Source organism: Salvelinus alpinus, chromosome 32 (assembly GCF_045679555.1).
Source record: "Salvelinus alpinus chromosome 32, SLU_Salpinus.1, whole genome shotgun sequence".
Taxonomy (NCBI): domain Eukaryota; kingdom Metazoa; phylum Chordata; class Actinopteri; order Salmoniformes; family Salmonidae; genus Salvelinus; species Salvelinus alpinus.
The window spans coordinates 5,234,553-5,246,592 of record NC_092117.1 but is presented as its reverse complement, the minus strand read 5'-3'; the positions used below and the strand labels follow the sequence as shown (position 1 = coordinate 5,246,592).

The 12,040-nt window shown below is 40.7% G+C and overlaps 1 protein-coding gene across 1 annotated transcript; it reads left to right on the top strand.

Annotated features, from left to right (window-relative positions):
• Positions 1-326: 326 nt before the first annotated feature.
• LOC139562163 (FERM and PDZ domain-containing protein 2-like) lies at positions 327-3,827 on the top strand. Its single transcript, XM_071379564.1, has 5 exons — positions 327-450; positions 712-875; positions 3,172-3,237; positions 3,463-3,642; positions 3,735-3,827. The coding sequence occupies exons 1-5, from the start codon at positions 327-329 to the stop codon at positions 3,825-3,827; spliced, it is 627 nt and encodes a 208-aa protein (XP_071235665.1).
• The last annotated feature ends 8,213 nt before the right edge of the window (positions 3,828-12,040 follow it).

The window sequence follows — 12,040 nt, the reverse complement described above, 5'->3', positions numbered from 1 at the left end:
TGTTTACTTTCGCACCATCAGACCTCAGTGACAAAATCACCACAGATAGAGGGAACCCTAATTGTTAACTTACTGGAGGAACTGTGGACACTCAGGATACTAACTGTAATGGCTAAAATGTTAATGTTGTATGGAGGATATGCAGTAAACAGACACGAGGCCAGAGATGAATAAACATGTTGAGCAGTGCAAATTAAATCAGTCTTAATGACATTAGTTTTCAAGACCGATCCCTAGTTGATCACCTGCTCAGTTGTGTATAGTGTGACAGATTGATTGTTTGTTTGATTGATGTGTCTGTCTCCCGGTGTGTATGTGTGTGCAGGATGAGCAGCACGTTTGTGACGCTAGCGGAAGTGTTGGAGTGTCGAGGAGGCCCTCTTCTGGAGGACGAGGTGTGGTCCCTCCTCCTGGGCACTGCAGAGTCCCTGGTCGACGTCTCATACAAAGGTACAGTAATACAACTGATGTACTTACTCACTGCCACTGACGAATACTAAATACTACTCCAGGGCACACACTACAGTACTGTTCTTTAAAACGACTAATGCTAATGTAGTAACTCAATATACTATACACACTACTTCTTAATATTACATGCTAACATTATACTAAGGGGATATGGATTTGTGGAGAAACATTATTTATTTAGAGACATTTATCAGGTATTGCATGTCATTTCCACAGTATGTATTTCTGTTCACTTTTCAGGACATAACAGTATGTGTAGCATCATAAGCCCCACCTCCCTGCTGCTCTCGGCCACTGGAACACTGGCGTTTAAGAACTGCACCCTATCAGATGAGGCATGCGCCTTCACTGCGCCAGAGATGCTGCAAGGCCGTGCCTCCTCGACCAAACCTGCTATAGAGAAGGTTAGCATACACACATTGTGCCCAAGCCCCAGCTCCAATTATACGTTTCGTAGGCAAAGTCCTTAAGGTCACCTTACCCTCACCAAATCCGATCTATATACAGTGGGGAGAACAAGTATTTGATACACTGCCAATTTTGCAGGTTTTCCTACTTACAAAGCATGTAGAGGTCTGTAATTCTTATCATAGGTACACTTCAACTGTGGAAGACGGAATCTAAAACAAAAATCCAGAAAATCACATTGTATGATTTTTAAGTAATTAATTTGCATTTTATTGCATGACATAAGTATTTGATCACCTACCAACCAGTAAGAATTCCGGCTCTCACAGACCTGTTAGTTTTTCTTTAAGAAGCCCTCCTGTTCTCCACTCATTACCTGTATTAACTGCACCTGTTTGAACTCGTTACCTGTATAAAAGACACCTGTCCACACACTCAATCAAACAGACTCCAACCTCTCCACAATGGCCAAGACCAGAGAGCTGTATAAGGACATCAGAGATAAAATTGTAGACCTGCACAAGGCTGGGATGGGCTACAGGACAATAGGCAAGCAGCTTGGTGAAAAGGCAACAACTGTTGGCGCAATTATTAGAAAATGGAAGAAGTTCAAGATGACGGTCAATCACCCTCGGTCTGGGGCTCCATGCAAGATCTCACCTCGTGGGGCATCAATGTTCATGAGGAAGGTGAGGGATCAGCCCAGAACTACACGGCAGGACCTGGTCAATGACCTGAAGAGAACTGGGACCACAGTCTCAAAGAAAACCATTAGTAACACACTACGCCGTCATGGATTAAAATCCTGCAGCGCACGCAAGGTACCCCTGCTCAAGCCAGCGCATGTCCAGGCCCGTCTGAAGTTTGCCAATGACCATCTGGATGATCCAGAGGAGGAATGGGAGAAGGTCATGTGGTCTGATGAGACAAAAATAGAGCTTTTTGGTCTAAACTCCACTCGCCGTGTTTGGAGGAAGAAGAAGGATGAGTACAACCCCAAGAACACCATCCCAACCGTGAAGCATGGAGGTGGAAACATCATTCTTTGGGGATGCTTTTCTGCAAAGGGGACAGGACGACTGCACCGTATTGAGGGGAGGATGGATGGGGCCATGTATCGCGAGATCTTGGCCAACAACCTCCTTCCCTCAGTAAGAGCATTGAAGATGGGTCGTGGCTGGGTCTTCCAGCATGACAACGACCCGAAACACACAGCCAGGGCAACTAAGGAGTGGCTCCGTAAGAAGCATCTCAAGGTCCTGGAGTGGCCTAGCCAGTCTCCAGACCTGAACCCAATAGAAAATCTTTGGAGGGAGCTGAAAGTCCGTATTGCCCAGCGACAGCCCCGAAACCTGAAGGATCCGGAGAAGGTCTGTATGGAGGAGTGGGCCAAAATCCCTGTTGCAGTGTGTGCAAACCTGGTCAAGAACTACAGGAAACGTATGATCTCTGTAATTGCAAACAAAGGTTTCTGTGCCAAATTTTAAGTTCTGCTTTTCTGATGTATCAAATACTTATGTCATGCAATAAAATGCAAATTAATTACTTAAAAATCATACAATGTGATTTTCAGGATTTTTGTTTTAGATTCCGTCTCTCACAGTTGAAGTGTACCTATGATAAAAATGACAGACCTCTACATGCTTTGTAAGTAGGAAAACCTGCAAAATTGTCAGTGTATCAAATACTTGTTCTCCCCACTGTATATCAGGTGTAAATGTAAACCTGCCATTAGATTTGCCTCTATCGCAATGTGGTTTCTGATGTTGACATTAGTAGCAGTTCTGCTGTTGAGCGGTGTAAGTGTGGATTATCTTGGTTCACTACAGACAGAGAGAGGATTTATGATGTAATCCATCTCTCACATGGCCTTGGGCCAGCACCACTAACTAAAAGCATTAACACTGCTGCAGTAAGCTAAGTCCCTGCACTGACGCTAATACACAAGGGGGCAGCACTAACATGCTGTGTGTGTGTGTGAGGGGGGGGGGGGGGGGGGTTCTCCTGATGCAGTAGATGGCAGCACTAACACAGCAATGAGCCTCAAGTAACTTGAAGCAAAGATAACACACACATATCGCCATCCAGTGGTGCTAGAGAGGAAATACATTATCGTAAGTGCTGCCCTTGTGTAGACAGTGCTTTGCCTGTGTAAACCAAAACACAATACACAATGATACACCATCTGCGGTGTTAATGTGAATTGTTTTGGCATGCGGGTTTTTCCCCCAGAAGGATTTAATGTCTGACTCATATTGAGTGCCATACTCTAATCTCTCTGTCTTCTACCAGATGCTGGTGTATTCACTTGGTATGACTCTCTACTGGTCTGTCGATTATCATCTACCTCAGAATCAGGTGGGTCCATACATTACTGTGACCCTCAACATTAATTGACTTCAAAATTGAGAAAGATAAAACTTGTTGAACAACAACTCGTTCTCTCAAGACTTTCTCTCAAGAATGTTCAGTCCTTCAGTGATTCCGGGCACCCCATCACGCTTCTCTTTTTCCCTCTGTTGATATTGATACCTGGAGAGATATTGATACCTTGTCTTTCATCTTTATTCTTGTCTCTCCCAGCCGGTCCAGTTGAGTGACCACCTTAACAGCCTGCTACTGAGCATGTGCGAGGACCTGGCCCACCGCAGGGTCAATCTGAACAGTATCTTGGAATCCTGTGAGTCTCAGCACAAAGCCTCTCTCCTGCCTCCGCCCAACAGAGTCATAGGGCAACTGGTGGAGGATGTCTTTCACAAAGCTGTGAGTGTGTGTTGGGATGGCGGGGTGTCAGCGTGTGGGGGTGTCTGTCTGTGTAATGCTGCAATTTTACCCGTGGAATGCTTTTCTCTCAGGTGGACCATGGCTCTGTGCCAGAGCCCTTTGCCCCGCTGAGTGGGAGGAGTCAGATGATCAGAGAGAGGCTTCACGGTAAGGACAGTATCTAAAACGGCCTCTATATCCCTCATAGCAAAACAGGAACATTCCCAGGACATTAGCCAACATTCCCCTTAAGTTGTAGTTAGTATGAAAAAAAAATCATTAGTATAAATAACGTCCCACAAACATTCAAAGAATGCTTTGATCACCCAATATTTTTTGGAAGAAATTTTTGAAATTAAATATCCTTGGAATGTTCTCGTAACATTTACTAATGTTGTTCACAACATTTGTAAAAAACTGCCACAGAACGTTGCCCTAAGAATCTTATTAGGATGCCATGGAATGTAATAACACAATGTTCCGGTAATGTTCTGCCACAACATAATATGGGAGCAATAGAAGTGGTTCTGAGGAAACATTACACGAAAGTTCTGCTAATGTTGATGGATATGTTATTGGAAACACCCATAACAACAAGCAGGGAATATTACTTCAATGGTCTCGTAAAGTTAGAGCGTTACGTTATGACATGATGATGTAAAAAACATTCCCAGAACATGCTTCAGCAAATATATCTGGATTCAATTCAATTGGTTCTGAGAAAACATTACAGGAACGTTCTGCTAATGTTCATGGAGACGTCATCCGAAACAACATGCATGGAACATTCCCGCAAGACTCTTATAGTTATTTTGTAATGTTATGACATGATGTTCTAAAAACTCACTTTAAAGATAATGGAATTAATTATGAAAACATTGCCTTTATGTTCTGCTAATATTGATCCAGTAACCAGGGCTCTAAATAAAAAAATAAAAATCTATGGTAACATTGGTGTGCCCGACTTAAAGGAGCTCAACATAAAATCTTGGAGCACAAGAAGATACAGTAAATATATTTTTACGTTGACTGAGATATAGCATTTTTTAAGCACATGTTGTGCTCTAGAAAGTAATATTTTACCCTGTAAAACATTTGTATTCATTTATAAAAAGCTAAAATGTTGATACAAAAATCTGTCATTGAAATGAGTCATTTGTGGAATAATAGGTTTCTACATTGTGTAAAAGCACTACCTTTGAGATGCATTACATTGAAAGTGCTACACTGTTTCTTTAAGAGCATCAAGTTTGTGAGTGATGGCCGTGAAGCCTATCATGCAAGAGATCAGTCATTCATTCATCGATATGATCATTGATTTTCTAAATAAGGTATCCCTTTTCCTTTCTTTCTTCCCCCCCCCCCCCCCCAATTTTTTTTTGAATATTTAGATATACTGGTAAAGTAACCAGGTTGCTAGCTAGCTAGCTAGTGATGTAACATGACTGAACAATGTGTAAACAAATAGCTGTGAGGGGTTTTGGAACGACCCACGACATGGTTTATTAACAGTGCATAAAAATATACTTTTTGGTCCACCAGCCACTGTAGCGGGTAGATGAAAAAAGTATACGAGCCACTCAGAATTCTTACCAGCCAATACATGTATTCGCCATAATGAAACACACATTAAGAAATATATCGTTTTTCCAGGTTTCGGATTTCCCCCAGTTGTTTTCTCAGATTTTCACTATTATTCAGACTTTTGTAATAGGAAAACAACAAAATTGGATCTTCTAAATCCTCAACAATACTTAAAGCACATCAGGAGACCACTTTTGAGGTTTGGGGAAGAGAAATGAGCATGTCAAGTGACTGGTGTTTGTCTGGCTGTGTTTCTGTACTGCATGCACAATAGCAGTTTGCGAAACAAAATACCAACCGATTGATACAAATCATCATGATATCCTATCATTCTGCCAGTTAAGCCTACTTTGCAATTAACATTTAAATTTGGAACATTTTATGGGAAAGCCTTTAGAAATGACTGTTTCAGCATAACTAACTGGCTACACAAAGTGGTAGACACAGGCATTCCCATACAGTTACGTCTTCAGAAAGTTGCAAGAAATTCAAATCACTGATGCATTCTTTAATATTCTTTACATGTAGGCTTTGGATTGAACTAATCTGTGCTAACTTTTTTCTCTAAGGCACTCAGAAACAACTGCACAGGGAAGCCTATCATTACATCAATTATTATCTGGGTGATTTTTTTCACCCATTGTTATTTTCTGAATTATTATTTCTTCTTTCCTTAACATGGTCAAATAAGTCAAGTATTGGTAACTTTTTTTCTAATTTGGCACACAAACTAGATGCATGAGTAACTTGGCCCAAAAGAATGGCATCAATGGCCTAAAGGGGGTGCTGTTATCAGCAGTCTCACTTAAACCTCATATCCGTCACCCGTTTGACCTAGAGATTTGAATTTTTTAAATGGTTTTAAAGGTTTTTAAAGGACCCATAAGGTAGACCTTTCAAAAACCTTTCAAAAACATATTCTTGTGAACCACAAGTCCAAATAACACTTCGGTATGTAGACCCATGGTACATGTTTTAACTTAGTTTGAGAAAAACTAAGGGATTGCATAAGAGATGGCTGAGTTACTGATCAGGAAATAGGATTTTACATGTCCATTTAAATCCTTTATAAATCCACTTCACAAAAGCCTATCAACTTGCAACTTTTTAGGGTCATCAATGACATTAAGTTTGTCATCGATATCTTTTAAAAAAAGGAAATGATTAACAATTCACTTTGTTGACTATGTAACGCTATTGCTTAAAATAATCATAACACATCTTCTCATAGACTACAAGTCCGATTTCACTCCAAATGTGTTATTTTGACTCATCACAATAGTCCCTAATGAGTTTGAGAAAGCAACATTGATGCAATCCAAGATGGCCACACTATACCAGTAGATGCATATTAGCACATGCGCTAATATGCTAAAATATGTTGGCCCATGATACAAGTCTTAACAAAAATCTGATGTTACGTATCCATTTAAACCACTGTAAATCCACTCCACAATGGCCTATCAACTTGTAACTCGTCATTGTTATCATGGACGTCGATGAACCAAGGGTTTTAAAAAACAAGGAAACTATTAACTGAATGATTACCTGCTGCATTCAAAGATAACCAACCTACAGCACTAGACTAAACTGCACGTGCGCCATCCTTGTGGTATTGAGAGATAAACGTGGTAATCCTGACACTGTTTGCACATAAAGGAAGATAGTTCCTACATGATAGTACTTGCTTTGTTATCCAACTGATCTTGTCCTTTCTGTCAAGCTGTGAACCCCATTCATTGCTGCTTGCAGCTATATTTGTTCTTTGTCCCTCTTGAGTCACGGTAGCAACATTTTGCCCTCAAAAACTATTTTGAAGTATTTGTAGAGAAGATCATAGTCCGCAATTTTACATCTAATTAAGGTGTTTTGTGCAGTATAGCGCAAGTTAAAAAATGTGCATGAAAACTAGTCCATGCACTGCAGACAGTCGAGTCAGCTGCTGCTGAGCTCAGGAATGATTTCTGAGAACATGTCTACTACTTCATCAGCAAGCTGTCAAACTATCATCAAAGATGGAAAAATGAGCCAGATGTTTCACCGGATGTATAAATCAGATGCATCCGGTTGACATTTCCACTCACCACCAAATATGGTGATGAGAGGAAGCCCAGTGCCCGGCATTGGGAGAAGACGGAGCGAGATGGATTCTGGACGATATTCTGCAAATTCTCTCATCTATGAAACATTTGATCCCAATACAGTTTTCTGTTCCCAAAACTAGAATCAGTTACAGAGTGTTCCAAGTTTTGTAGACTTTACCCTTTGCCAAAGTAAAAAAAAAAAAAAAACATTGTGCAAGGGAAAATTTTGTTATTGCAGAATAGGCGTTACCTAATGGAAATGTATGCTAGAAAGTGCCAATAGGTTCTCCCTAGCTCGTGCTTGGCTCTGCCCTCCTCCTTGCTTGTTTGATTAATTTTCTCCCATTGCAAACGACATGCTGTGGTCTAGTTTGAGTTAGTTAAAATAATCTTTGCTATCGTAAATAAAGCACAAGCTACACGCTGTTTATCAGTGCTCAAATTCACTAGCTAGTAAGGCCAGGACAATACCAGTATTACGATACTCGTAAGTATCGTGGCTAGGAAACAAAACACAAAGCGGATTTAACTTCTTTAGGAAAACAGCCGTATCATTATGTTGTCATCCAGAGTTGCATTTATTCATTTTCCAAGCTATAGCACATAACATTTTAGCAGAAATGTTTTGCGATACTGGTATTGTCCCTGTTAGGTTTTAAATGAACCGAGTAAAATCTCACAGACGACTATTCCCAATCTTCTAGGAGATATGTCAAGTGTTTTCTGTCTGTTAGAAATGGGGGAGAGATTAGTGGCATTGAAAGAGTATCCAACATAACACTCTGAGTCACATGTTGGTTAATCACTCTCTGCAGTAGATGTGATGCTATTATTACAGCAGACTTCCCTTCCGGTGACGTGGCCTCCTTTATACAGGGATCTGTGGCTATTCTTTCAAACGTTGTGCCTACTTTGACAAACCCATCACTGAGAGTGGACACTATCTCTGCCACTCGCCATGATCTGGGTATGTGTGACGTTCAATTTAACTTCATAGTAGTCCCTATATTGTGCACAATTAGCTCTACTCCCTCTCCTACGAGCAATCCCCTGTAGCAATAAACATACATGAGTGGTATCATTCCCCAGAGACTCTATTACCACTTCCTTAATCTATTAGCCACACAGATCTCAGCCCCAGTCACATTCCATTCCATCTAACCCATATGACGTTAGTCACTACCACTAATCCACTTCTATAGTTATAAACGTACTAAAACATTCTCAAATCAATTAGTCAATTTCCACCAATCCCTCCTCTGGAACAATGATCACACTTATGTTCCACGACACTTAGAAAACATATTGACTTGAACAGGGAAGAGAGAAAATGCATGTTTAATAATTTCACACCACCCTTGATGCGAATGAGATTGGGGATGCCAATGGGATGCTAGTCTCCATGCCAGTCTCCTTCATCCTCATCCTCAGGTGTTAACGCAAGACACAGACTATGAGTTTTGAATGTAATTAATTGTACTGTATCATCCAGCAATCCATTATCCATGTATTAATGCGCTTTAACATTAGGATTCTGATGACATGGTAAAACGAAACGCAAGCTATCATCTAGTGGGTTCTCGGAGGACACTAAAATATAAAGGTTTCTAGGTTTCTAACCCCTCCCTAGACCCAATACATTTGAGCAGTGCACCCCCCCCCCCCCCCCCCCCCTCACGTTGTGCTCTCCTCACAGCATTGGAGCAGCTCTCTCTCTTTTTCTCCTTTCCGAATCATAATTAAAACGTTTGAATTATCCAAACAAAATTTAGAAATGACAGTCCTTAGTGCTTTACGTTGAGTCTATCACTCGAATTCAAGCCCCTCAACTCGGAACACATTGTCACGGTTAGAGTGTACATTTACAAACGGGACCTTATTTTACCGGTATTAAATGTTCTCAATACGGCTCTTATTTGTCCCCGTTTTACTGTTGCGAGTGGCATGTTAATGACAGATCTGTATCTCAATGCATTTTTTTACCTATATTACCATGCATTTCCCAGTGTGTAGACCTCCAAAATCAACCTGATACCCCAAATAAACAGTTTAGGGCAACCCTAAATCAATGTACAGGTACAGTTGACCCCCCCCCCACACATCTTCCCAGCACTCATCTTCTGCCGTATCGTCATTTTCTTCTTCAGAGAGCGTTACAGTTCATCTTCCCAACGGCACATATGTAACTCATGCTTGTCACAGTTGATAGCCCATGATAATGTCCTGATTTCAATATCTGGGAAATAGTCACACTTTCCCAAGCCTCTCACCTGAGCCACCACCATCATGTTCTTGGTCAAATGATCCCTTCCATGCATCAAGACACCATCTGTGTTCACCTTTGCATTACTCGAGAGAGGACAGAGCAAAACAACAGTTTAAGACATTTCTGATTCTGGAAATCCAGACCATCTATTCACCATATGACAATTTATTACATTCCCAATATTCTTAATACCAAATTCTCTCAGACAAATGTCAAAAAGCATTACAACACACTGCTGAAACCATTTTTCAAATTGGCTTATACTCCTTTATCATACTAGGCACCTCACCACAGAGTTACCAGGTCAGGGAGTTAGAGCGCTAACCCTTAGGGAGAAATCCCGGCAATACAGCAAACCCAATCTGGTGAGATTTGTATCGAAACAAACACAAAAACAAGAACAAAAACAGTACACATATCACCCAAGGTGGGGAAACCATTTGGAGTAGCTGTCAACCATTATCCACATATATTTTCCTTTTATGTTCTCTTTGCATATTTACCAAGGCCAGGGCCCCAGGGAACTGGTAATTTCCCCTTTGAACACATGACTCACATCATGATTCAAAAACAAACAACACTGCCTATTAAATCAAGAATAAACTAATTAGAATAACACATCCAATTAGAATTAGAACTCTTGATAACTCCATAAGGAAATAATTGTATCCCATAAGGTAATGGTAAAATCTCACCAATTTGTAAGTCGCTCTGGATAAGAGCGTCTGCTAAATGACTTAAATGTAAATGTAAATGTAAAATAGACTAGAGACAGGTGTCCCTTGTTCATATTATACTTAAATCTCAGTTAACCTCGCAATCCTTTCTAGTGAGGTTGATCAGGCCTCACCAGAAAGTCAAGACAAAGGTCCTTCAACACCATTAAGTATTTTCTTTCCCTATACTTCAGAAACCATTTAACAACATTTCCATAAAATCGGCATACCCAGTTTAAAACCAAATTAAAAAGACCCAACACACAATAAATCAAACACGGTATTAACACCACTAACACATATTCATAACCGGTGAGTTGTGTGTGCGTGCTGGTGTGTGTGGTCCACTGTCCTCCCTCCAATCATTAATCGTTGATTTTAATCCACGCAAACATTTATGTATCCTTTATTTAGCATGTACTACCCTTAGACATTTATCTTGCCACCAAGGCTAACGTATATGACTGGTCTCTCTTTGCCCCATGATTTTCCGTATCCAACGCGCCTCAATGCCCATCATGTTCATGAACAAAAATGTTATAAGTACATTTTTGGTTTGGTAACCACAATGCTGTCGCTTGACAGAATTGCTTAATTAAAACTCCACTAACACTTACTCACCATATTAACTCCAATCTAATTTCTCGTGACCCCTCCTCCCTTTCATCAATTCTATAAATCTATTTCAGAATAAGACAACATAAAATGTAAATAATAAGACTATATGAAATGTCTCACAAGATTAAACGCCCCCTCCCAAGGTTTTCTGAGTTTGCAAGAAGTGTTTGGCCTGGTAATTTTAAACGTTTTAGAATCCATTCCCCTGGCATTTCGCATAGATTCTACAACCCCAAAATCGGCTCCACTTACATCGCCATGTAAAATTATCTGGATATTGTTACTGGGCCTATGTTTAAATACAGGTAGCAGTCGTATCCCTCTTGATGCTGCCCCTGTTACCTTGCTAAATGTAACACTTTTCACTGTCGGAAATGTAGCCCATTTCTCATTGTAAGGAATCAGTGATATTTGATCCCAGGCATCTATTAGAAAGTTGAGTGAGACGTGGCCTCCTACGTCTCCCTTCACATAGAAACGGTCATCTATATGAACCACTATCGATCGAACCGAGGCCATACAACGCTATGTGAGAGTTTCCTGCCCCGCTGCTCTCAAGAGTGTTTGCTGCTGGGGGGTTTTCAAAAATGCAAACGCTTACATCGCGGCATTCTCTCCGAATGCAGTGGGTGCAGTAGGCTCCATTACCATTTATCTGACCAACGGCCCCACATCTAACAGGGCTTTGATGATTTGCCCTTTCCTCCCTGTTTCTTTGTCTTGGGCCATTAAAACCACTGTTAGTGACATTCACTGTAGCGGCATTAACCCCTTGTACAGCTGCAAAGTAATCGGAAGTCGATTTCACTCTCAAAGCATTGTGCTCTATTTCATCCCAATGAAAATGTTGGTCCACAACCCCCGCAACTGCCGTTTTGATAACAGGTTTCACGCCTACCATCAAAACAGATGTACACATTCTATTAATATACTCACGTACCCAGTCTTTTTGCAGCGGAGTACATCTACGAATTTTGGGTTTATCGGTTTGTCTTTTTTGTTGATAGAATGCTGACATCAAAACACTGCTGTATTGAGCTTTTGCTTTTCTTTTATGTTATTGTCACAATTGCATCTCTGAATTCTTTATTAGATTGGAATTTTCCGTCAGCAGGGAATGGCTGACCAAT

Excerpts from the sequence above, each read along its gene's own strand:
- LOC139562163 (XM_071379564.1), top strand. The coding sequence starts at position 327 with ATGAGCAGCACGTTTGTGACGCTAGCGGAAGTGTTGGAGTGTCGAGGA. Across the intron at positions 876-3,171 it reads CCAAACCTGCTATAGAGAAG|ATGCTGGTGTATTCACTTGG; the intron begins GTTAGCATACAC and ends GTCTTCTACCAG. Across the intron at positions 3,643-3,734 it reads AGGATGTCTTTCACAAAGCT|GTGGACCATGGCTCTGTGCC; the intron begins GTGAGTGTGTGT and ends CTTTTCTCTCAG.